Source organism: Vanellus vanellus, assembly GCF_965231255.1.
Source record: "Vanellus vanellus genome assembly, chromosome: 1".
Taxonomy (NCBI): domain Eukaryota; kingdom Metazoa; phylum Chordata; class Aves; order Charadriiformes; family Charadriidae; genus Vanellus; species Vanellus vanellus.
The window spans coordinates 37,127,200-37,154,298 of NC_138905.1; the positions used below are offsets into that span (position 1 = coordinate 37,127,200).

General features: G+C 37.4%; 1 protein-coding gene across 2 annotated transcripts in view; it reads left to right on the top strand.

The window, feature by feature from the left end:
* USP15 (ubiquitin specific peptidase 15) overlaps positions 1 to 21,904 on the top strand; it is a 69,876-nt gene extending 47,972 nt beyond the window's left edge. For both annotated transcript variants that reach the window (XM_082488195.1, XM_082488194.1), the window contains 15 exons: positions 874 to 1,018; positions 8,975 to 9,148; positions 9,479 to 9,637; positions 10,334 to 10,558; positions 12,186 to 12,269; positions 12,360 to 12,454; positions 12,627 to 12,815; positions 13,646 to 13,761; positions 13,888 to 14,163; positions 14,474 to 14,544; positions 14,901 to 15,016; positions 18,331 to 18,480; positions 18,912 to 19,015; positions 19,595 to 19,683; positions 19,996 to 21,904. In XM_082488195.1, the coding sequence (XP_082344321.1) occupies positions 874 to 1,018; positions 8,975 to 9,148; positions 9,479 to 9,637; positions 10,334 to 10,558; positions 12,186 to 12,269; positions 12,360 to 12,454; positions 12,627 to 12,815; positions 13,646 to 13,761; positions 13,888 to 14,163; positions 14,474 to 14,544; positions 14,901 to 15,016; positions 18,331 to 18,480; positions 18,912 to 19,015; positions 19,595 to 19,683; positions 19,996 to 20,181 (2,179 nt within the window). In that variant the 3' untranslated portion in view covers positions 20,182 to 21,904. The remainder of the gene's footprint in view (positions 1 to 873; positions 1,019 to 8,974; positions 9,149 to 9,478; positions 9,638 to 10,333; positions 10,559 to 12,185; positions 12,270 to 12,359; positions 12,455 to 12,626; positions 12,816 to 13,645; positions 13,762 to 13,887; positions 14,164 to 14,473; positions 14,545 to 14,900; positions 15,017 to 18,330; positions 18,481 to 18,911; positions 19,016 to 19,594; positions 19,684 to 19,995) is intronic.
* The last annotated feature ends 5,195 nt before the right edge of the window (positions 21,905 to 27,099 follow it).

Sequence of the window (27,099 nt, forward strand, 5' to 3'; positions counted from 1 at the left end):
GTGAATAATACTTAGTGACTTTGAACTTTAGCCAAAGCTACTATCACACAGATTTCATTATGATCAGTGCCTGAAATAGTTTAAGAAAGAGTTTAACCTTTCTGGATGGTTGTTTTTTCTAACATCTGTATTACAGAGCATTCTCGGACAAGATTCTTTTGCCTTTCTGACGTTCTCAGATGTGCTTACTTTACTGTTTCGGGGGTTATTCTTTATTTAGTATTTGCATGATTTCATCTGGAAACAAATTGCTTTAAATCTTACCATTTTACCTATTTCAGTCTTCTCCAGTTTCTCCAAACAGATGCATCATAGCGATTTATAATGAAGTTGTTACAAGTCATTTTGCGCATTCTTTTACCTCTCAAGGCTTTTCTGCATTTGCATGCTGGATTGTGCTGTCCTAGCAGGGAAGCTATAAATAGACTGTCTGATGCAGTGAGGCAGCTATGCCACAGTGGCCTTGGAAATCTCAGCTTTCACCTGTAACTCTGCATTCCTATTCCCACCGACCTCACTCTTGCAGTAGCAGGATGCAAAAGGGACGTAAATGATTGATTGCTGCTGGTGGTGTCTAAAGTCTGAGTGTATTAAATTTGATGGAGCAATGAAGAATAGAGTAAGCTGTGAAGCTGCTCCTATCAAAAAGGGGTAGGGATATAATAATTACAGTTATTGCAGTACATTAGATTTTGGTGACTTTTAAATTGAAAATGATGTTATTAACGAAGTTAAATATTTCTTTAAAATCCTTTCTTGTTCACAGAAGTTATTTTAACATTTTTAATCATTTAAGCTTATAAAGTACTTGTATATATTAAAGTACTATAGAGTACATGTTTACATTGTGAAAGTTGTTTTGTTTTTTTACAGTGTGAAAAATTCAAACTATTGTCTCCCATCATATACTGCTTATAAGAATTATGATTATTCAGAGCCAGGAAGACACAATGAGCAGCCAGGCCTATGTGGCCTGAGTAACTTGGGGAATACATGTTTCATGAATTCAGCAATTCAGGTATGTACTTTAGAATAACATGAGCTTGTCTGTTACTTGGAAACGAATATCTTGTTATGTTTTGACATGTTTGGAAACTAATATTAAAAGGCTACATTAAGTAACAGGGTAGGATTAAAAGTGAGGAAATAATACTGTTTTGCACAGTGATCAATGTCAGAAAGAGATTTGACCAGCATTCTACATGAGTGAACCCTTAAGTGGGATTCTTTGCTTTTTGTAATGATTGCCATGCATGCATGTCACGTCACGAAAAATACTTTTTCGTTTTGAGATGCGCTTGAGTAGATTGTAGTGCTGAAGTGTCAAATAGTAGATAACTGGTGCATTACTGGGCCTTTATTTTCAACTAACTCTTATGTACTTCTAGTGCACAAGTTAACATGCAGGGAACCTTTGAACATTTTTTTCCTTTGAGCTTTGCCCTTTGAATAGCTGTTATTTCGTGGATGACATATTTTTCAGGAATGTAATAGTTTGTTTCTTTGTTATGATTGCAAGAGTAGGTATACCAGTATTTCTCTTACCCAGAAAAAAAAAAAAAACCTGAGTCCTTTTAAGTGGGAGCTGCAGTGGTACGTTAATTAATGATCAGAAAGAACTAGTAGTTTAATTTGGTTTTGTTCAGTTCTGAAACTTGTGTTATGTAATCAAAGCAGTCTCATGTAAAAAAACTGTAAAGTGATGTTAACTGGATTTAATTCTAGGTCTGCATTCTAAATCATGTCAGCTTTGACTTGTTTGCTTTTCAGTTATACCTAGGGAATAAGTCTTCAAATAAGTTCTGAGAAACTGTAGTGCAAATTAATAAATACAACTTTGCTGATTCACAAGACAGTAAGAAAATTAGGTGTTTATTGAGCAGTGCAGCTTTTAGTTTGGCATGGTACCTTTAGTATCTCCTTGATGGTGTGCTTTTTCAAATGCATTATTTGGCAGATTTCTTAGCAAGGAAGTGTAAAGTATCTTTCAGTTCCACCTACTGTATCTCTCAAAGTAAGTATTGTACAGAGTTTAATGTTATCTAAGAAATCCATGAAAGTGCTTTTTAGTGGAAGTATGTCGTGTTCTTAACACACTAAGGTCTCACAGACTGCAAGTTCTGTTGTCGTCTTCCTCTTGCCAGCACTTCACTTCTACCTTTTTTCCCGATCACACTGAAAGCATAAAGTGCCATATTAGTGCAGTGAAGTGTTACCTCCTGTTATCAGAGTAAGCTTGGATTATTCTGGCTAGATGCGTAATGCCTGTGGCCAAAGCACTCTTTGATCTTGTCTAATCTCTGAAGCAACAAAGGGATGGGCACAGATAGCATGTAGTTGGCAGACTAAGGAATTCTGCTTGGGAATGTTCTAGGCTGTTACTTGGATGATGGAGGAGAGTGCACCCTCAGCAAGATTAGAGATAACACAGAACTGGAAGGAGGGACTGATATGCTAGATGGGTGTGCTGCCATTCAGAGGGACCTCAACAGGCTGGAGAAAGGAAGGGCAGACAGGAACCTCATGAAGTTCAATCAAAGGAAATGCAAAGGCCTGCACCTGGGGAAGAAAAACCCCAGGCACCAGTACATGCTGGGGTAGGGGGTGAGCAACTGGATAGAAAGCAGCTTGGCAGACCAGCAGACAAAAAGCTGAACATGAGCCAGCAATGTGCCCTTGTGGCCAAGGCAGCCAACAGCCTCCTGGGTATTGCTAGCAGGCTGAGAGGGGTGATCCTTCCCCTCCACTCAGCACTCGTGAGACACCCATGCAGTGCTGGCTTCCCTTCTGGGCTCCCCAGCACCAGAGAGACAGGGACATACTGGAGCAAGTCCAGTGAGAGGCCACAAAGGTGATCAATTCAGATTGCATCATCTGACCTACACAGAGAGCCTGAGAGAGCTGGGACTGTTCAGCCTGGAGAAGAGAAGGCTCCAGAGCAATTTTATCATTGTGTAAAAATACCTGGTGAGGGATAGTAAAGTAAAACTGAGCCAAACTCTTCTCAGTGTTGCCCGCTGAAAGAAGAGGCAACAGGCACAAACTAAACCATAGGCAATTACATTTAAATATAAGAAGTTTTATCAAACATTGAAATAGATTTTCTAGGGAGGCTGTGTAGCCTCCATCCTTGGAGATGCTCATAACCTGACTGGACAAAATCCCAAGCAACCTGCTCTAGGTGACCCTTCTTTGAGCAGGGGGTTGGACAAAGTCTGGAGATGAGTTGAGTCCAACCTCAACTGTTCTGTGATTCTCTGAGCTGCTTTGGTTACCTACTCTAGCTTGTTTACCTTCTTCAGGTGTCTTCCTTTACAAGTATGTCAGCACAAGGTTGTTTATCAGGATAAGTCTGTTTTATTTAAACAAAATAGTTTGCTATAGAGTTTTACACTCTGAAATAGTTTCCAGTCTGTTCATGTTCTATTCCAAAAGCTCTGCTTTGATCCCTTCTATTCAGTCAGTACTAAGTGTAATCAATGTAGCTTCCTTCAACAGAAGCAGAGTTTAATTTATCCACTGTCTTGCTGATTACCACTTTTCTCAGATCTTCATCCTTCCCAGACAGGATTCAGGCCCCGTAGTGTTCACATAAGAGCCATTTCTGCTTCAGAAATCACTTCGGTTCTCAGACAGCTTGTCTTTTCTCTTGTCTTACGTACAGTTTAGATGGTTTGCATCAGAAATGTTATCAGCATTCCTTGAAGAAGAGGGCCAGCACATCTTGCTGTCCAGAGTCTGACAAACTTGTCTGAAGGTTTTTGTCCTGTAACCGCACTAGGTAGCAATGTGATAATCATGGCAGTTTCTTAAATTTTGTTGCAAGTTCATTAATAGTTCTTCAATCTATAGGTAAGGTTAAGCTTGCCTCTTCATCCTTCAAAGTGATTATTGTAAAGAGACTTTTGCTTTTCCAAGTAGGGGCTCTCAGTGTTTTAAGAAGCTTAAGACAGCTACAGGAGGGATGGTGAAGAGATGGGTAAGATCCTCTGTGGTACCACAAACAGCTGCAAGCTGAGTAGGAGTGAAGCCAAGAAGGTTAAGATACCATTGTATTTTTCACCAAGTGCTGTTGTCTTATCACGATTTCTTATTTTAACAAGCAATAATTCGATATTATTTCATATTTTGGTTGTATTGGAACTTTTGTATAGATTTTTCAGATTATTTTGAAGGGGTATTCCATGTATCTGATTTTAGTTTACTTCAGTGCTAATACCTAAGGCTTGATTTTTATTATTAAGGCCTAAATGTCTGCTTTTGCAGATCTGAGCATTAAGTGAAACAGGAAAGACAAAAGGGAGCTTCTGGACTTTATGAAAACATTATTATGAATGCTTCAACCCATATCAAGCAAAAAAAAAAAAAAAAACCACCCCAAAAGAGTGTTTGGCAAGTAGATGTTTTATTCACATACAGTTATGTACATGGCCATGTTCCAACCTGAAAAAAAAAAAAATAGAAAAATATGACTCTCCTGAAGCATTACTGTGCTGCCACCTGTGGATATTTCCTAAGTATTGCTTTGCCTTTTTGGTGGGATACTAGTGATTAGAGCTCTGTGGGAAATGTTTTTTTTTTTTCTTTTTCTTTTGCAGTGAAAACCTGAGAGTTCACAAAGTTTTCACTTTGTGATTCAAAATAGGAGAAAAATGAAAGTAAATGTTTTAATTGAAAACAACAGCTGTTGAGAGCTTTGCAATGGGGTATTTCAGCAGTTTTCTTTCTTTAGAAAGCTGATTCGCATTTGCTTTATGGTTACTTATGGCTGTGAGTTTATCCAGACAAAGCATAACATCTTTCACCGAAACCTGAAATGATTACGTTTTTAGTGCTCTGTGTCAGGTGCCATAGGTATACAGAGTTAAGGGGTGTATTAGCTGAGCACTTTTCACCATGTCTGACACTAAGTGCTTCAGACAAAAGCGGGATAGACAGGTGTAAAGTTATTCATTTTTTCTCCTATTACTTGGATCTTTCGTTCAGTCAATCAGGTCTCGCTCTTTTATTAGAAGGCTGAAACATGAAATTTCAATGTCCCTTGCTTAAAATTGTTATTAAGTAGGACAGCTGAAGAACCACAGGAACACTCAGTTTTTAGCTCAATTTCATGATCGTATTGTCTGCTTCTCATTTCTCCGGTTCACTGGCATAATAGGTAATGTTTTCATTGCTTTGAAATCTTATTTTTTATTATTATTTCTGTGTAATAACCCCTATTGCATGTGAATAAATGTTTCCTTGTTTGGGATCATAGGCTAATTTGGGTTAGAGGGAACTTCAGGAGGTTCCTAATGCAACGCCCCGCTCAAAGGAAGATCAGCTCTGAGGTCAGACCAGGTTGCCCAGGGCTTTATCTAGTTGAGTCTTGAAAACCTTCCAAGAAGGCTGCACAGCCTCTCAGCTCCGCTGCTTGACTGTTCTTACAGTGAAAACTTTTTTTCCTTATATCCTTAACCTCTCTTGTTTCAACTTACACCTGTTGTTTGTTGTCATCCCACTGTGAAGAGCCTGGTTCCATCTTCTTGTTAACTTCCCTGTAGGTACTAGAAGGCTGCTTATGGGTCTCCCTGAAACAGCCTCTTCTGTAGGCTGAACAAGCCCCAATGCTTCAGTCTTTCCTCACAGGGCAAATGCTTCCAGGCCACCGACTGTCTTGGTGGCCCTCTTTCTTCATTTTGTTTTATTTTCTTTTTATCAATTAAACAATCAAGAATCCCTGCAAACTTTTTTCATCAGAGTTTTCCCATACTTAAATTACGTGGATTTAGAGAGGTAATTAGAGAGTAATTTTATTATTATTTTTCCACCTATATGAAGGTTTCATAGGACAGGTAGACTTGCTAAACAAGATCATAGTCTAGTATTGAAATTACAGTATTCCAGTGAGGCTACAGCATTGAGATTATATATAAGGAACTAAAAATAACGATTATTCATTGTTCATTTTCCTGTGTATCTTAACACCTCCCACACCCTACTAGTTACAGCTGTACTCTCTAAACAGTAGACTATATGTGTCTTTATGGGTGATTATGTTTCCTTTTTGACTCAATACTTTAGAATTCTTCCAGGGTGTTTGTGTGCATGTGTATGTACATCAACAATGCATGCAGTGTTGCATAATACAGTTGGTGCACAAATTGTTTGTAGCGTTGTTTCAGCCAGTCGTGTTGTTTGACTCATTTTCTTGGAAGTTGATTATGATCCTTCGATACTGATGACATAAATAGTTGTTATCCACAGGTTGCTCTGCTACAGAATTTTTTTTTTCCAAGAAATTAGTATGTAACATGGCACTTTAACTTCAGTGTTAACCTTTGTCATGCTTCTCTTCAGTGGTTTGTCTCATAGTTGGTCTTGGAGTTTATACTTCCATCTTTTCCCATGGTCATTTAGCTAAATGACCAGTTTAGGTTGAGAGACTGAGCACTTTACAGAAGTTTTTGTTGGTTAAAGGAAACTTGTGGAGGCTGCAGTACCTGAGATGAAGTGCCATTCTGTTACCTCTTCAGTTCACAATTTTTCTTCTGTAGTTTTACTGTATTTGTTTAGCTTTTTTGGTTTCTATTGTTCTTCATCTGTGGGTATACTTGTTAGTTTACCTATCTCTGTGTTTTAACGCAAACAAACAAAAACCAGTGAACCACTAGGGTGAACAGGGCACATAAATCTGATGACTTTGCTGTCTGGTAGCTTGTCTTGGTTCTAATTGTTTTGTTTTGTTTTCATTTTTGATCGATGCTTTCTGTTAGGCTTCCTTGATAACCTACAGCATATCATATCATGAGGAAATAAGAATGTAGGCTTCCTTTCAAAGGCTCCAAGCATCCAGGCTTCTGGATGCTTTTTCCCCTGTGACTTTAATCATAATCTTAAATTGTTCTCCATTGTCGCCCTTTTCAAGATTGTAATTATTTAGCTCAGAAATTGCCATGTTCAGATAGATACTTGTGCATTCCAGTGCTACCATCAGTGTCATCTTATGTTGGAATGTGGACATTGTTATAAGGAAAAAGGGAAACTATCTGTAGTGATTTTCCTGACTTATACATACAAATATAAATTATATTCTGAGAACGTGACAAAACTAATTTTTCAGGTGAAAACTAGGAAAAGATAAATTGTTTTGGTGAAACAACATACTGTCAACACATCATGTAGTGCTTGACTAAGAACCTATAGAAAAAATTACCTTTTTTGCATTGTTTAGTTCCTTGTTGTGGACATTCCTCACGCTAAGCTGACCAGTTGAACAGATTTAATCTCCTAAACCAGACCAAAAATAATCCAGAAGAAAAATGGGGAGGAAAAATAGTTTTTTGACAGTTTTAGTGAGATTAATATGTTTGTTGTGCAATCAGATGAGAGACAGCAGAGAAGGGGCAGGACTTCTTTGGGCAGTAGGATTTCAGTAGGATTTGTCACATCACTCAAATTGAACATGCAATTTTACCTAAAGTGTAGTTTTATTTCTCGTTAGTTTCTTCTGAAAACTCAGACCGCTTCTGTATGGATTTGAGGGACCAAGGGTTTTTCCTCTTAGCTGCATGGATAGTTCAGAACTACAACACGGATCGGGGGAGTGGGGGGGGAGCTTGGGATCACCACTGCTAGGAATAAAAGCTATTTGCCACGTAACAAGAAAAATGAGCTTTCTTCAACCCTCAGTGCCCAAAAGGACCTGTAATATCAGGAGTGTTTTGCAGTGTTGACAGCTCATGAAAGCTTTAGGTGAGATGGGAGAGAAAGGAAGGAGTGCGATATGGGCATGAAACTCATCTCTCTACAGCTCTCCTTTTGCTTTGTAATACTACACAGGTATATCAGGCAGAAGTAGGAATAACTTTTTTTTGCCCAGCTCAATAAAGTTGTAATTCTTCCTGTCTCAATTGTTGCATCTTACGGAGTAGTGTATGTGGAGCTGAAATTTTTGTTCCTCCCCTTGTTTGCAGAGAGGCAGATGAGACTGATGAATATTTGACCTTTCTTGTAATCTTTAATAGAGGAAAGAATGCAGAAAAGCTTATAATATTTAATGAAGAAACCTGGCTAAATCGATATGCCAGGGCATGGCATGGGGATCATTTCCAAATGATGGAAAAGTTTTTGTTTATAGGAGCGTGAGGAGTAGCACAGAAAAATTCAGAATGGTTTCCTAGAATCGTAAGTCATACTTCAGCATTTACATCCTGCTATAGCTAAGCGCTCTTAGAAGAGACAAACTCGTACAGAGAGATGAATCATTATCTCAGTCTAAACCAAGGCCCTTGCTTTCCTTGAACTAATTTCAGCTCTAAACAGCTTCACAAAATTTAAAATAGCATAGGGAGAGCTGCACCAATTCTGATACAAAGTCTTGTCCATCTAGCATAGATTGCTGTCTTCAACAGCTCTGTAAGCAGATGCCTAGAAAGAGGAGGAGTAGGGCAAGCATCGTCACCTTCCCTTCTTCCCACCCCTGCCAAAAGAAATCTTTGTTTTCAACTATTCTCTCACACGTTGTTCTGAATATGGTGTAATTTGATTTAGTAAGCGCTATCGGCTCTCTCTTCTGATTACCTACGCAGTCTCTCCTTGGGAATGTGTAAACTTTGTGCATCTATAACAACTTTCAGCAAGGAGTTTCATGAAGCTATTATTTGTGTATCAAGAACCACCTTCTTTTGTTTGTTTTAAACCTCTATACAAATTGTGTTGTCACACTGTGGTTGGCTGGACTACTATGTCTAATAAATTCTGACATAAAGCTTTTGAAAAACATTATCTGTGCATAACTTGTAATGATAGCTGCAGCCAGTCTTGGTTTAAAACCAATATTTGATTCTGGGAAGGACTTGGGGGGGGGGGGGGGGGGGGGGGGGGAGTTATTACATTTAAAGTGTTGTTCATGTCTGCTTTAAGGAAGTTCAAACGTTCTTTGTTTGAACTAATTCAAATCACTGTTCTAAAAAGTCTGTATTTCTGTTTTCAGTGTCTGAGCAACACACCTCCTCTTACAGAATACTTCCTCAATGATAAATACCAAGAAGAGCTGAATTTTGACAATCCTTTAGGAATGCGAGGTGAAATAGCAAAATCTTATGCAGAGCTTATCAAGCAAATGTGGTCAGGAAAATACAGCTATGTTACCCCAAGAGCATTTAAGGTCAGTAGGGAATTTAACCTGAATGTACATTGTCAGTTTGGGGTTTGTAGTTTAAGTATATAAAACTTAGGGAAATATGCAAGAATAAGAATTTGAAGTAATATTCATCAGTATACAATCCATTCATTTAACTGTTAAAATACTTGGATGTATATTTAAGTAAGTGTCAACTGACCTTGTGCCTGTGTGTCTTTGAGAATTGGTTTTGGCATCTTGTCTCCATTGAAAAGCTTATCTTTTATAACTTTGTAAGTTTTACCTTTTCAGCTTTCTGCTGTAGCATGTCAGAATTAATTAAGGTATCAGAAGTATTTGTATTTTTTTTTTTAGACACAAGTGGGACGATTTGCCCCACAATTTTCTGGTTATCAGCAACAAGATTGTCAAGAGCTGCTGGCTTTTCTCTTGGATGGATTACATGAGGATTTGAATCGAATTAGGAAAAAGCCTTACATTCAGTTAAAGGATGCAGATGGGAGACCAGACAAGGTAGTGTTTTTGGTGTTGATCATCTTCATTTTATCCGAGGCTATACATTGCAAGATACTTCTACGTGATTGTGTACTGAAAGGTTGGGTCACTGATCACATGTTGCTTTTTCTGTAAGAGATTTCAGAAAATAAGCCAAGATCTTAAAATGGAGATCTTGTTCAAGTACCTGTGTAAATTTCTGTTTATTTGGAAGATAATTGGGGGGGATAGAAGGCTGTTAAGGCTTTGTTAAGACCTTTTTTTGTTCAATTCAGTGCTGAATTCACTTGGAGAAACAATTTCCATTCTGTTGTTTTCTTTTTTTTTATTCTTATATCTACAGGATGCAGCGTTCTGTCTCTCTCCAGTTCTCTTACCTTAGGGACACTCTTCTAGCATTGAGCTACAAGCACACAGATAATTTCTTTTGTTACAAGTACAAGTTACTTCAGATAGAATTCTTAGTTTTAGTTTGCTTTTGACTTGTCCCAAGCCACTTGAAGTCTCTCTGACTACATAATAAGACTGACAGAATCTCCATCCTAGGAAAAGCATACATCTTTTAACCTGATAGTGGTAACATATCTTACAGGATCCTTTGGATTGAGATTTTTAGGTGGTAACCTAGAATGTTCTATCAAGTGCTCTTGATAATAATTCTCACTATTCATTTCCTACTACTTTGTCATAACCCAGGTCGTGCTTTAATTACAGGTGGTCGCTGAAGAAGCCTGGGAAAACCATTTGAAAAGAAATGATTCCATCATTGTAGATATATTTCATGGCCTTTTTAAATCCACCCTAGTTTGTCCTGAATGTGCTAAGATATCTGTAACCTTTGATCCATTTTGTTACTTGACACTTCCGTTACCCATGAAAAAAGAACGCACTTTGGAAGTTTATTTAGTTAGAACGGATCCACTTGCAAAGCCTATGCAGGTAAGCCTCCTAGTTTATGTACAAAACTCCTGATTCATATGGCATTAACAATGAACCTGAGTTCCTTTGCATTTTTTAAGTTTATAACTACAATAGCAAATCCAACAAGCTTTAGTTTTCTGGTGTGTATTCTGAAGTCCCACTTAGCTTAAGGAAGACTATACATACCTTCTTCTATTTCTGTCAGTTTCAAGGAAGATATTGGTAATTGTTTTATGGTTGTGTTAATAAGGCTTCTTAGTCTTTAAAATGTATGCTGTCCTCATTTTTTATTTTAATGTTGCTATAATAAATTTGTATGGTTAAAAAAAAATTATTTATACACTTAATCCAGACTTAATTCCTCAGTTTCTTAGCCTCAAAACACAAATACTGGTAATAATTGGTACAAAAAACCCCATGACTAAATATATCAGCTAGTCCCGAATTCTTCTGTGCTATCATTTAATAGTCAAAAGAAAAAATTCAGATGAGATTTCTTTGTAAAGAGTATCTCTCTTGCCTTTTTTAGGAAGGGTGGTATTATACACTTTAGAATGGTGTGAAACAATGTACATAGGTTATGGTAACAAAATCATGATTAAATGTTTCTAGCTGTACCTCATGGGGTAAGCAAGGATAGGTGAAATAAATAAGACACGGGCAGTTAGGCAGACTTGCAAAAAGCCTTTAACACCTGAAATCAGAGTACTATAAGAAGGAAAGGGGCGGGTGAAAGGGAGTGTTCTCAAAGGCAGTATGAGTTAGGGAAGTCAAAGATAAAGGGACATGTATTAACCAGTGGCAGGTGAGCCTGCTAGAAATTTAAGTATTTGTGAGAACAGGTTTGCACAAGGGACAGGCAGTAGTTGAAGATGACCCTGTATGACATGTGAGATGGTAATGCAGGAATGAATAGAGTTTTGGAAGCGTATGAGTTCAGTAGAGCTTTTGTGAGTCTAAATAGCTATAAGACTTGAGATACCAAACACATGCTGTACTTAGCAATTAATTACAAAGTTATAATACCTTATTTCTAATTAACCCTGTCTTTATTTATCATGCAAATAACAGGTAAGAGTCCTGTGTGGAGTTTCCTTACAAACTGCAGGTGTACTGCACTAAGGGAAGCCACAGAGAGGTTTTCTTTGACTGTTAATCATCAGGTTCTCTCTCTGCATGTGAAATTAGAATTCAGTCTTTATCCATTGCCTGCCATTGCTTTTTTTCCCAGTAATACTTTATAAACAGCTTGTGCTGTATTCCAAATTTAAGAATCTAGTCAATAGCATGCATACTATTTAAATACTTAAATAAGTAGGTGCTGTTGAAATATCAATCTAAGTAATTGGTGCTGCTAGCCTTCTTATGGAGAAAGTAAAATAGCATAAAAAAAAAAAGCTTTGTATAAACTAATAAATACAGTTTTCAAAGTGTGTGTGTTTGTATGATTAAAGTTGTGAAGGTTACTGCTATGTTTTCAGCAGCTTTCGGAATTCGTGTTAGTTGATTTACATACTTTACATCTTAAGTTCACGAATCTGAAAAAGTAAATGAAGTATGCTGAATATGTGATAAGTTGTTTGGCTTTTTTTCTCATGCATATTTGTTCCCTTAAGAAATTAAAGTGGCATTTTATTTTTTTTAGTACAAAGTAGTTGTTCCCAAGATTGGAAATATATTGGATCTTTGCACAGCATTGTCAGCTTTGTCTGGTGTTGCTGCAGATAAGGTAAGAGTGATTTCTTATATGAAGCACAACAATGAACATCTTAATTCATATTGGACCTGATTTAATGATGTATACTCTGTTTCTTTTTAGATGATTGTTACTGATATATACAATCACAGGTTCCACAGGATATTTGGCATGGATGAAAATCTAAGTAGTATTATGGAACGTGATGACATTTATGTGTAAGTACAGATAACATGCTTCGCGTCTCTGCAGTTTGTTTAGTTATTTGCAAAAGATTAAAACCTAGACATAAGATAAAGACAAATCTTGGGGGTTTTATTATTTTTTAATTTTTCCCCTTTGTTGCCTTTTAAATGACAGTTGTGCTTTGTATTTCTGATTGTCTTTTAGATTTGAAATTGCTATCAATAGAACAGAAGATACAGAACAAGTTATAATTCCTGTTTGTTTAAGGGAAAAGTGCAGGCACACTAGCTACAGCCATAGCGGTTCTTCATTGTTTGGTCAACCTTTTCTCATAGCAGTGCCTAGAAACAATACTGAAGATAAACTGTATAACCTGCTGCTGCTAAGAATGTGGTAAGGTTATTGTTTAAAGAAAAATATGTTTGTTATTAATAATGCTAACAGTTGGAATCAGTAGGAGCTTATTTTTACATGCATTGCTAACAAACTGATTACATTTGAGTACTTAGTCTTTTATTTGCTTTCTGTTAAATACATTAAATCTAAAATTTTAGCCACTTGAGATGTGAACTAGTGTGGATTTTAATTTGATTTTTTTGTTAGCATCACCTCATCCAAAAATTACTTGAGAAGACAATAGTATTGTCAATTTAGGGGAATGAATTCTGCTTGTTAGAGCTTCGTAAAACAGAAATGTTTTGCCAATTATTCTGCTATGTTTATACCTCCTGTATCTACTATACAAGTTTATATACTAATTTATGTTTTAAAACTGCATGGTAGACACTTTCTGAAACTAGACTGTAGTAAGTGTCATTATGTGGAAGGAATTAGAATCACAACTTCTAATTTAAATTTATGCTTCATTTTCTGTTGATGTAACTTTCTCTGTACATGAACCCCTAATTTTTTTTGTGTAAAAAATATGGTTAATGAACAGTTAAGTGATTTCTGGACAAATAGAGACTAATACCAAGAATCAAGTTGTATAAAATACAGTAACAGCCAAAAACATAAGATCATAGACAAGCCAGATTTCAGATATGCCTGTAACAGTAGACATGTTAGGGAATAAAACTATTTATTCTGAATAAATCAAAAAGGAGTGCAGAGATACAGTACACTAGAAAGGATTTGCTGTAACCATTTAATTATCTGGCTTTAACAATGTAAATATATAAAATCCATTGATTCTAACTGTTGCTTTAATTTGTTACATTTAGCCGATATGTAAAAACATGTACTGAAAGTGAAGACACTGAAGGATCCCTACATTGCTGTAAGGACCATGGTATCAATGGTAATGGCCCAAATGGAATACATGAAGAGGGATCGCCAAGTAAGACTGGAGTATCTAAACTTGTTTAGTATTTTGTGTTAAATTTGAAACTGAAGTTAATTCTGTAGTGTGTTTCAGTTGTTACTCTACCTCATTTCTTCCTCCTTTTTCTTCCAATTGTTTCAGGTGAAATGGAAACAGATGAACAAGATGATGAATCCAGCCAGGATCAGGAACTTCCTTCAGAGAATGAAAACAGCCAGTCAGAAGATTCAGTTGGAGGTGACAATGACTCTGAAAATGGATTATGTACTGAGGATACTTGCAAAGGTCAACCACTCACGGGACACAAAAAACGACTGTTTACATTCCAGTTCAATAATTTAGGCAATACTGACATAAACTACATCAAAGATGATACCAGGCATATTAGATTTGATGATAGGCAACCTAGGCTTGACGGTAAGTCATAGGGAACAGGTTGGGCAACGTTTCATTCTGATACTTTTTTCTGACTCCAATTCCATAGAATAGTATTTCATTCTCTCTGTGTGCTATTTGATATATCTTTTTTTCCAATAGTAAATTCTGTATAAATAATTAATTTGTTATTGTCATTAACTCTTAGAAATGCAGAAATTGTGTGTGCTTCAATTTTTCACCTTAAATTCATGCTAGCATTGTTTAATCCATTTTGAAGAGCACCCAAATTTAATACAATTTCATGTAAAGCAAGAAATAATACTAAGAGAAAATATGTTTTTAATCTCAGAAAGATCTTTCCTTGCTTTGGACTGGGATCCTGAATTGAAGAAGAGATATTTTGATGATAGTGCAGCAGAGGTAAGCTGTTTATGTTGCTCCACTTTCCAAAACGTAAATGTGAAAAATACAGCTTAATTAACGTGACAGAAGATATTTTATGTCTTCAAAAGAAGCAGCTAGTCTATTTTTTTCACTTTTTTTTGTAGTAAATATGTTGTCATAAATAAACTCCATTTACACATCTAATAATTAGCAAATCTGAGGCTTACTAATTTGGTAGTGAATCTGAAGCTGTGAAAACTTTTTTCTGGAATGGTTTCTGATCAGTTTTTCCATATATAGGAGCTTTGTAGTTACCGTTTATAGTAAGACGACATCACTAAAATGAGTTTTGTTTCATTTGTTCTCTTAACTCAAGAAATACTTCTCTTTAGGATTTTGAAAAACACGAAAGTGTGGAATATAAGCCTCCCAAAAAGCCTTTTGTGAAATTAAAAGATTGCATTGAGCTGTTCACAACAAAGGAAAAACTAGGTGCTGAAGACCCATGGTAAGGACAAAAAATTAAAGTTGTTATATTCTATGGTGTATTTCTTAAAATGTAATCAAAACCACACTTGAACATTAACAGAGCTACCTAATTGATTTCTTAATGGTATTTTGACTCTTGTCATTTTAAGTGAAGTTGAAAATTATCAATATTTTTTCTATTTTGATCCATTGCTTAACTAAAATTGTTACCATATACGGAAGGTTATATTTGTATGGGGGACAACTAATGCATTCAGAATTAGGAGGAAAGGTAGTTCCATAAAATATTCTGGTCTGTGAACTGTGATCCACAGTGAATCAATAATGCTGTGCCAAATCCAACACACTGGTTTAAACAAATATTCCTTTCTGAGATTAGAAAGGTTGATGCATATTGGAGGTTTTTTTATGCAAATACATAACTTGCCTTACATTGGTGTATGAAATAGGGGTGCGCTTAAACAACAGGTTTGTGGGACGGGGGATATCTATAGTCAATAGAACCACTCAAATTCATGTTCCAACCATGAAGCTTTTCGCAGAGACTTTTATTATGATTCATGGTTCTTCCAAATTATGATTTGGAATCATATCTGAATATTCATAACTATAGGATGTTCCTGTAAGATCCTCCTTCTCCAGGAATTTTCTAGTAGATAAGAATCCTTCATCAACACCTGGAGCTCAGAATTAAGTTTGAAAAGAGGGTCTGCCACTTTTGAGAAGCTTGGTCACAAGAGATCCTCCTTTATTTGGGCAGGGGAGGGGGATGACTTACAAATTGTCATTTTTTTTCTGGGTGGGCTAGATTATACAACACTGGAGAGACTACTTGAGAGACCATATAACTCAAGTATCACAGAATCACAGAATGGCAGGGGTCAGAAGGGATCTTCCAAGATCATCTAGTCCAACCCCCCTGCCAAAGCAGGTTCACCCAAAGCAGGCTGGACAGGAACACATTCGGGCAGGTTTTGAATATCTGCAGAGAATGAGAATTCACCACCTCTCTGGGCAGCCTGTTCCAGTGCTCTGGTACCCTCAAAGAAGTTTTTCCTCACACTCAGATGGAATTTGCTGTGTTCCAATTTGTGCCCATTGCCCCTGAAAAGAGTCTGGCCCAATCCTCTTGACACCCACCCTTTAGAGATTTATAAGCATTGATGAGATCCCCTCTCAGACTTCTCCAGACTAAACAGCCCCAGGTCTCTCAGCCTTTCCTCGTAAGAGAGGTGCTCCATTCCTTGATCATCTTTGTAGCCCTCCGCTGGACTCTCTTGCATAGTTCCCTGTCCTTCTTGAACTGGGGGGCTGAGAACTGGACACAGTACTCCAAGTGTGGCCTAACCAGGGCAGAGTAGAGGGGGAGGATGACCTCCCTTGACCTGCTGGCTACACTTTTTCTTAATGCACCCCAGGAGACCATTGTCCTTCTTGGCCACAAGGGCACATTGCTGCTTCATGGTCAACTTTTTGTCCACCAGGACTCCCAGGTCCCTCTCTGCAGAGCTGCTTTCCAGCAGTTCAGCCCCTAACCTGTACCAGTGCATGGGGTTATTCCTCCATGGGTGCAGGACCCTACACTTGCCCTTGATGAATTTCATCAGCTTCCTCTCCACCCAACTGGTGTTGGTATGGTGAAGCACTTCCATTTTTGCAGCACATTTTAAGTGGAGTATTTAAACTACAAAATACTATTACTGCTGAAGTCAAGCAGTTACTACTAGATACATCTTACCAGAGGTCATTAATCACATTCATTCTTCATTTGTCAGGTCTTCACAGGTCTAATCTAGGAGAGCTCGTCATCTCTAGTCCAGTGCTATTTGTATTCCAGATAGTCTAAGCCAACTGGAAAAACAATTCCAAGTTGGGGCAGCTTGCCCCAAGTTACAGCTTGCCCTTGCAGTTCTCCTAATTTCTTGTCTTTATCTGATGTTGCCGTGTAAAGACACTTGTGCAGTCTTTTTTAATTAGGGCTCATCCCTTTTTTTTTCCTAGATCTTTACTAGTTAGATACCAAGATGTATAATATGTGTAGACCACAGAAGAGTTGCTTCCATGCATTGTTCTTACTTACCTTCCTCCCTGAGCCTTAGTTCTTGAAAGATTCAAGTATGCATTGGAGGGAACAGAAATCATAGAATCATAGAATTGCTGAGGTTGGAAGGGACCTTTAAGATCATCAAGTCTAACCATTAACCTACCCTGACAAAACCACTTCTAAATCACGTCCCCAAGTACCACGTCTACCCTTTTTTTAAACATCTCCAGGGATGACAAATCTACCACCTCCCTGGGCAGCCTATTCCAATGTTTAATAACCCTTTCAATGAAATTTTTTTTCCTAATATCCAGTCTAAACCTCACCTGGCATAACTTGAACCCATTTCCTCTCATCTTATCACTTGTCACCAGGTCAGCCCCCACTTCTCGACAACCTCTTGTCAGGTAGTTGTAGAGAGTGATAAGGTCTCCCCTCAGCCTCCTCTTCTCCAGGCTAAACAACCCCAGTTCCCTCAGTTGTTCCATATAAGACTTGTCCTCCAGACCCCTCACCAGTTTTGTAGCTCTTCTCTGGACACAGTCCAACACCTCAATGTCCTTCTTGTAGTGAGGGGCCTAAAACTGAGCACAGTACTCAAGGTGCAGCCTCACCAGTGCCAAGTACAGGGGGATGATCACTTCCCTAGTCCTGCTCACCACACTATTCCTGATACAGGCCAGGATGCCATTGGCTTTCTTGGCCACCTGGGCACACTACCGGCTCATATTCATGTAAATATGTAAGTCACAGCCTGTTTAGTACTTGCCTACTAAGGAGGCAAGCTTTTGTATTAAGGATTTTTTTTCGGGTTCCAGTAGTCATTGTTATCTGGTTTTAGTGGTAGGTGGGATGGGGTGGGAAATGGATGAATTTGGAAATTAAAACTTTGAAGAACCACAGTTGTCTGTTATTTATGGCTTTGCATATAGTCAGTTTTCCTGAAGTATTTTCATAACCTTTCATCTTTTTTTATAAAATATGAGAAAGCTGTGTTTTAACTAAAGATCCAGAGACTGCTGTAGGAGATGAGAATCCTATATTGAAGGGTGCTGCTTTTGTGTTTAAAATGCTGTTGAGCTTCACTGTGAGCACGCTTGCACACTAGCACCTCACACTTTAAACTGGAAGGGATCTCAATGGCATTAGTAACAGAAGATGGAACGTGTGTGTGTTTCAGCTTTTGCTTATTCAGTTCCTCCCATGTTACTGACTTTCTCTATGGTAATGTATTTTAACATACGTATGGACTGCAGTTATTTAAAATTGATATTTTTTTTTTCTTTTAGGTATTGTCCAAACTGTAAAGAACATCAGCAGGCTACCAAGAAGTTAGACTTGTGGTCACTGCCCCCCGTACTGGTAGTTCATCTAAAGCGCTTTTCCTACAGCAGATACATGAGGGACAAGTTGGATACATTGGTTGGCTTTCCAATAAAGTAAGAAACCTAAATATTTTGGTGCTGGAAATGTAAAACTTAGCATGACTAGGGCACATGTTTAATCCAGCAGTTATATAAAATCGTTTTGTTCTCAGCTTCCATGCATGGATCCAGTAAACCTATTACAAAATGCTTGTAGGTGAAAAGTACGAATTTGGAAAAATAATAATAGTAGATAAGTATGAAATAAATCTATCAATAGTTTTGGCGAAGACTACTGGTTCTTGTTCCACTCCTCATAGAGTGAGAGAGATGTGCTGTCAGTGTAGTCTGGTGTGCATGTGTTTTGTGGGGAATACAAAGTAAAGGGCTCAAAGACCACCAAAATGCAAAATGGTTAGAAATATTATTAACATGACCTTCTTTTGGTTGTTTTTTTGTGTTTTGTTTTTTTTGTGTGTGTTTGGTTGTTTTTTTTTTTTAAACAGCGACTTGGACATGTCAGAGTTCCTTATTAATCCCAATGCAGGGCCTTGCCGCTACAATTTGATTGCTGTCTCCAACCACTATGGAGGAATGGGAGGAGGGCATTGTAAGTTGATTTCAAGTATCATCATTCTACATGTCAGCTTTCTTTCTGTGTTCATTTTGATTTAAGTACTGATGACTTTGAATCCACATCATTTTTTTTTAATGGTTGAGGGACAATTTTTTTCATTACCTTGAAGAGCTTTCACAAGTATTCTAACACAAAAATCTATATGAAATGAGCTTTCAAGGATAATTGTAGGTTCTTTCATACTTCTAGCTATGCATATTGTGAAAAGAGAAAATGTAAGAGCTCCGTAAGAGCTACTGTACTCTTACAGCTGATTTTTTCTTACTTGGCTATTTTTGTACATTGTGCATATCCTTGAAAGAAGAGAGAAAAATGAAAAAGTGACTGGGATTTTGACTGTCCTTTCTCACTGTACATTCTCTTTAGAAGGGGAATGTTATTGGTTAAGCTTTCTTTGCTTAAAAAAAAGAAGACTGACAATGTGAGTCTAATAGTGAGAATAGGTTTTAGTTAGCTAAATGTCAAGTGTTTGACAGTAACAGACTCTAGCAACTGATTGTATTACATCTATGAAGATACAGAGTCCTCAGACATTGTACTTTTTTGTCCTAGATACTGCTTTTGCAAAAAATAAGGATGATGGAAAATGGTACTACTTTGATGACAGTAGTGTGTCCACTGCATGTGAGGACCAAATAGTGGCAAGTACCTTTTGTGTTTCTAAAATTGGGACTGCTGATGATGTTTTCTTCTTGAGGGAAGAAAAATGAAGAGTAAATCATGAACCTTGGAGTAAATTTGTAGGTAGTAGTTTGAGTTCCTTCAAAGGACAGTACAAAACAAAAACGGTTTGCTTTGACATGCAAAAAATAACTTACATGAAAGCTTTGGATTTCTTTGTAATTTTACCATGTAGACTTGGAAGTAAAAAAAAAAAAAAAAAAAAAGGTTTCTTGGATTGTAAATCTTTTGTCTGGAGCCTAATGAGCATATTACACTTCTCTCTTTTACAGTCCAAAGCAGCATATGTGCTTTTCTACCAGAGACAAGACACAATCAGTGGAACTGGCTTTTTCCCTCTTGACCGGGAAACTAAACAAGGTGCTTCAGCTGCCACAGGCATCCCACTAGAAAGCGATGAAGACAGCAATGAAAATGATAATGATATAGAAAATGAAAATTGTATGCACACTAACTAATGGAAGAACTAGAAGCCATAAAAGAGACTTTCATACCGGGGATACCTATTGAAAGAGTGAAATTGCCCAGCAAATTAAGAATAAAAATCTGAGATGGGGAATTTCAGATAACAGAATGTAAATCTTTATTACATTTTAACATGTGCAGTACTTGAAGTGAAACAATTAAAACTTAAACAGAAATTGTCTCTAATGCATTTACAGTCTTGTATTCACAAGCTATATATAGGAAATCACAAATAAACCCCTTTTAAGTTTTCTGCTGCTGTTCTGATGGATTATGTTTTCTTTTGTTTTGGATGTGAGTTAATAACAAAAATGTTAAAACTGTGGACTTCTGAGATTTCTTTTCTTAGTACTGCAAGAATACTACTGCCAAGTCTCGTTTCTGGATGAATATGTACATGTTCCTTAGGCTGTCACACAGACTACCAGTAAAAATGTCATAAATATATAAGCAGTAGTTTTCTTGAAACAGCAAATTTTTGTTTCTCCCTAAAAATTAATTTTTTTTTTTTTAATTTGGTCACAATAGAAGAAATAGCTTGAAAAGGTGTTTTAACCTTTTGTGATATAGCTGAGCATCCAGAATATTATGTTCATCTTACTGCTGCTGTGGAACAGGTTCTGGATTTCATGCTGCATTAACAGGAAGTTTTTCAATTAAATGTAAGTATCCTTTGTTGCTTGTTGGAATCTACTCTGCAGACATAATTCCTGTTATCTTGCTTATAAGACATGCATAATTTTAATCTGGTGTCAGTCCAAAATTTAAAATTGTGCTGTAAGTTCTCTCTCCCCAGTTTTTGCAGTTTGACAGCTTGCAAACTACTCTGTAATAGGGTCAGAGTTAATAGTATTCTGTATCCATAGTAATGACTGTGTATCGGGCTTAGATGAGAATTTTTTCAATATAACCTGCCTTTAAGTTGTTAATGAACAAAAGGACTTTAAAGGCAGGCCTGTTAATTTTCTTTGTGTGTTCCTGAAGGAATTCACCATAGCCTTACAGCATATCTGAAAAGGTAACTCATTATAAGAGAATTGGCGTTTGCATGTTCAAGTCAGAACCTGTACAGTATATAAGGCATACAAACTTTGAATTGGATTTTAGTTAACTATGTTCAGGGGTCCAGGATGCCAAAATAAGTGTGACAGTTTGAAACATTTTTTCTTAATTTGCTGCTTTCCCTTTGATCTAGTTGGAAGAATGTATTGTTGATTTGTATACAATACTGCCTTTGAGAGGGGCTCTTAAGTGCAGGGGCACACTTCACATATCTACTACCTGGAGAATTGCTTTGTGTCCCACTGTTTAAACAAATAATTTAAAAAAAGAAAAAAGCAAAAAGTATGATGTTCTTCACTTGAACTAATCAAATACAATAGGTTATAAATTGTGTATTGTAAATAAAAGTTCACTCTGTGAGTGCACATTTTGGTAAATTATTTATTTATGTTAGCATTAAAAAGTTTAAAAAATTGCATTTGACCAGGATATAAATGAGGTATGTTGGACATGGCTTTGCTTTATACCTTGATATTAAAACTGGTGTTTCATCCTGGTATTTTAAAGCTGCTTTGAGTTTTTTTTTTTAAATGTAAACTAACCTCCTGCATGACAGAGGTTAAAATTTTGTCTGCACTTGAGTTCACTTGGGTTTACATTTGAAATGCGCATGTTTATTTATACAGAATTTCAATAAAGCTATTCAAGGCCTTATTTAGTCTTCCATTTTCTTACAAATTCTTTTCCCACAGTGTTTGTGTAATGGGTAGTCTTTGTCTAAGATGTATATTATCAGGTACAAAATGGCTATTTAATGACCAATGCAGATGAGACTAATAGTATTTTCAGAAGATAATATATAGAAAAGGGATTCTCTCCTGTCAGTGCCTGACTGAAAACATTTATAAGGCTGCAAAAAATTGTTTATTGTCATAAAAACCTATTATTTCTTTTTTAAAATTAATACTGTAACAAGAATTAATTGAATGGAAAGGTACTAACTCTGAGATAGTTGGTGAAATGAGGCAATATATTTAAGATTAGACAAACTTGTACGGTGGGAGGGAAACGATGGAAGCTTTTGGCTTAAGACCTTGTATTTAGGTGTAGAATACAGTAACCCTATACAAAGCTATGTACTAAATAGCTTGTGAGTTTAGCTTGCTTATTTTAATCAGAACACTTGAGAGATGAGTTTTATCTGTGAAGTAGAGGAAGTAATCCTAGAGAAGCAATCCGCTCTTTGAATAACACACACAAAGAGCCGCCCGACAGTCATACTCCCACTGATTTTCCCATATCATGTCAGCCTAGAACTTGCTTGGAAAAATCATGATGGAGCAAAGGATCTGGCTTGACTTAGCAAAGTCTCACTTTGGAGTTTGTAGATCGGAGCTTTCTAATCGGATAACTCGGTCTCCTGACGCACTTCATTCTCCCTTTGAAAATGCAGATCTGTATATATGTATATCGGTTCTTGTATTGGAAAGAATGTACTTATCTACTAATAGCTGGATCATCCAGACAGAGTTTAAAAGGGTATTGATCAAAGTAACATTTAGGAAAAAAATTACATAGATAGTTTCTAAGTTGGTTTTGTTCTTTTTAATTTGGCTTCCAAGATTACACACCCTGAGTTTGTAAGCTTCCTAATCAGATACAAAACTCGGTAACATTCCTATATGACTGTCTCAAAGGTTTCTGGGAATTCAGCCAAGCTGTGAGTTTGATGAAACTGTATTCACACATAAGACAGGTTAATTCATCCAGTGTGGATATGCTTAAAATTAAAACCACAGAAAGCATATTACTCTTCACGGTGTCGATCAAAAGTTACTGTCACTCAACTAGTCATTTATATAGAGAAGAAAGAGGGTCCTAATATCTTTTTTTGACTCATGCCTGACAAAAATCTACAGGGTGCTTTCTTTTTTCAGTGACATTGACAGCAAGCTTTTTGATGGCTATAAGTATTAGCGTAACCCCCCCAAATGATCAGATACAGTTAACCTGGTTAATGTGAGAGTCACGGAAACAAAACAGAGTTGGAGGCAGAAGACAGCTTGCAATTCCCAGTTACTCCAGGGATTTTGTGGCAGCAATACATCTTTTAAAGGCTGGCTGGGAAGGAAGGAGAGGTGAAGAGATACTGCCCAGGACCTCTTGTTTTAGTTGGCTTCAGATGGCGTTCTGGATGCTTCGGTGCAGATCAGTTCTGTGATCTCCTCTATCACCCACTTAAAGTCCTACCCGCCTTCCTGGCACGCTGAAGTGATGTTGGCCGCTCACAGTTGAGATGACAGACAAGAAAAGCTGCCAGATGATGTAGAAACATCTCCTGCATCTACAGCTAATTGCTAATGGGAAGGCCACAATCCCTTCTAGCTTTCCCAGCAAGTTAGCGCTGCGTTATGGAGCGTAGTGTATTTTTTTTTTAAGAGTTTTGAATTCTTTAGAAGGAAGTCAGTATGGCGGGCAGAGAAATTAGTCGGCAAACTGGCAGACCCACCAGTTTTCTTCAAAAATTATGCCTTCTGTGGTGCCAGACTGTAATTTCAGGGTATAGTTTCTCATTGTTTCTGAGTACTAGTTACTTTGACCAAAAAAATCACTATAAACGTAGTGAAACAATATGAAAGCTGTATTTGATAAAATAAGCGTGTTCTTAGTCTGCAGGCAAATTGCTCTCTTCAGATTTATTTTTTTTTTAGTTCTTTTTCCTTGAGGGGGGTAAACAAATTGTGAAAACAGTTCCACTTTCTTAGTTCCAACATGGCATGCTTCACTGGCACCGCATGCCCCTCAGGCAGGCAGACAGACCTGTCTAACTGAAAAGAAATTAAATCTCGGAATAGCGTGGAAACCCCAGAAGAGTCCAAATGTGATAAATTTATGACCAATCATCCCATTAACGAGGGAATGAACTGGGTTATTGTATGGCAGGTAGCATTAACGGTCATCCTGGGCCAAATAATGCAAAAGCTGATAGAGGACTCATAAAGAATTCATGTCGGTCGGTATGGTTTTATGAAAAGTAAGTTTTGTAATTTGGGGGGACAAGTAGTTGAAAAAGAGAAGTGATAAAGATTATAATATAGGCACACTCAGAATTAAGTGCTTGGCACTTAATTTTCACCTTAAGTATCACATTACGCTCATCAAAACATAAGTATTGGGCAGTATCACCCGATAAAAAGTGTAGGAACTGACCAATAATCTCAAAATAGTTTCCATTAGGAAATCACTGTGCAATAGGGTTGTTACTGGAAAAGTTAGTGGCACTTGGTCCTAAATTAATGTTTTTATTCAGTGTTTAAAATATTCACATTATAGCTACAGAAGGTGGAAAGTAGTAAGTACCCTTTGTGCAGCCCTGGTGGACAAAGCAATTCAGCATGAGCTGCCAATGTGAAGCAGTGGTGTAAGAACTTGTCCTTGGATACATAAGCAGAAATAAGAATTTGACTTGATTTTCCCAGGTCTGTGGTAAGGATCCTGGGAAAATACACCATTTTAGTTATTACCTTTTAAAAGTTCAGATTGTAACCTGGAAGACATTATAGGGGGAAAAAAAAAAAAAAAAAAAAGACTTACAACCCCAGAGTAAATACATTTGCACTAACAGATATAAAGAAGAATTATTTTCTCGGGAAGATGGCTCAGAAGTGTCTCAGTTTGTGCGCGATACCTTACGACGGGGGAAATAACTATATGCAGGGAGTATTGGAGCAGAGGGAAACTTACAAAGAACTAACAATTCCAAACTGGAATCGGGCAATCTGAAAATAGAAAGAAGTGTGGGAGTCTTTTATGCAATTACCTTTTAACAAGGAGAAGGAAGATACCAGCGAAACAACGAGCAGAGGCGAGCGGTGGGTGCTGTGTTAACTCTGGGCTGGATGCCGTCCCCGGGGCTAAGGAGGGACACAGACGGGATGCGCAGTGGCCCTTCCCCAGCCGGGGTGGAGACTTAGTCTGAGCCATCTGCCTCGGCTCTGGGATCTATGAATCTGTGAATACCCTGGTCTTTTTCAGAGGAGCGTTCCTTCCTCTTCAGACCTAATGGCACCCCTTAAAAATCACTTAGAAGCTTTGAATAGAGGCCTGAATCATCAATATGGGAATAAAACCCACGCTTTTGTTTCAGGGCAGCAAAGGGTAGGATTTTTCTTCCCTTCCTGCACCATCTCTACTAACTTAAATCAAGCTCATGAAGCCACTCCAGATCCCATCTGAACAACCTCTTCAATTTATTGTCATTTCCTCCAAGTAACTTATCCCCCTGGGTTAGCACCTAAACTGGAACACGTCTCCCTTTTCCTTCTTTCTTTGCGACGCTGGAAGAGCATCTCTGCTTTTCCAAGACAACCTCTGTTAAAGCACAATGAGCGGTTCAGACATGCCCCTGTTGAAAAATGCATGGCTCCTCAAAAATGAAAATTAAAACCCACATATTGTGCAACTGAAACGAGGTCTGCAGCCGCCTCTGGGGGCACCAAGGCATTTTCCAGAACACAAGGAAGGGTGTCTGGGAAGAATTCAGAGGAGCCATGCTTGCTTCCAACATCTGTCAACGTTATAAAATATTTTCGGTGCCGTGGGTGTTGTGTGAATGAGTGTGTGTCTCAGCTGAGGAGAAAGTCTGCAAAACAGAAGGGACAGTAATTACTAACTCCATATCATCTATACTTATTCAAAACAAATACCAAGAACATCCCTCCTGCCGACTCAGATGTTTGTTTCTCAGTGATACGAAATACAGAGTTGGGGACTGGTTTCCTTGGGCAATCTGCTGAGTAAGAGGAAAAGGTATTTGAATCCTATTTGAGTTCTGCTCCCCCAGTTCCAACGGGGAAACGGCAGCTTCCGTAAACCCTAATATAATTCAGCTTCAAGTGAAGAGGTCCATACAAGTATTGCTACTCCGTAGTTGCATTTGCCAAATCAAATAAAACATATTAGTCATGTTGACTAATTTTACATTACGTAATAGCTGCTCAATGAATTAAATGCCGTGTCTAAATAACCTATTTATTTGCTGAGACTGATGTCCTGAATAACTTTGCCGTGTATGACATGGATCCTAAATACAACTTGCAGAGCTGAGACCTAGGTTCGGGCACATTTTTCAGAAGTGTACTAGGACTGTCAATAATGGCAGTTTGATTTTCACATCTTTTACTTTAAAAAATTCTCTGCCACCACTGGGTTTCTGGCCTCTGACACTATCTGAACATTTTTGGGTTTTACTGTAAAATAAAATCATTTATATACTAATATTTTTTTTGCTTTCCAAATTCTCAATTCAAAAATTATGGTGAACATTTTAAATTAATGAACTACAGTTGGGCAATAAAGTCAATGGAAATGTTTTGATCAAGCATAATAAAAATATTCAGATTTCTGGTGCCTGTAATACATAATAATCGCAATCAACTGATGGGATGGAGACAACAGAACTTTCTTCATAAAAATGTCCTGGATTGTTGAATTAACTTATTTTATACAATTGGAGGAAACTAGATGCATGTGTTGTCTTTTGGCATAGGAAACAACACCTTAGAAGCGCTCTTCAGGAAATGTAACCTTAGACATTTCTGTAATATTTTTCAGATAAGGTGGCAAAGATTAAGAGATAAATCAAAAAAGTTTGTAGAACTACTTACTATGGGAAGCCTTTGGTTATCCTCTCTATAATTTTTGGATTTCTCTTTGGTTAGCGTCATGCTCAGTCTGAGATTGTCATTTAGAAAGCTCATTTTTATGACATAAATTGCTCCCTTAATATCAAGTGTGATGGATTATAATGTCCCCATTTTCCCAGTAGCATTTGACAATATTATTACAATTTGACAGACATGATATTCTTTTCTTGAAATAAAAAGCCCACATAGATGTACCAATTTAAT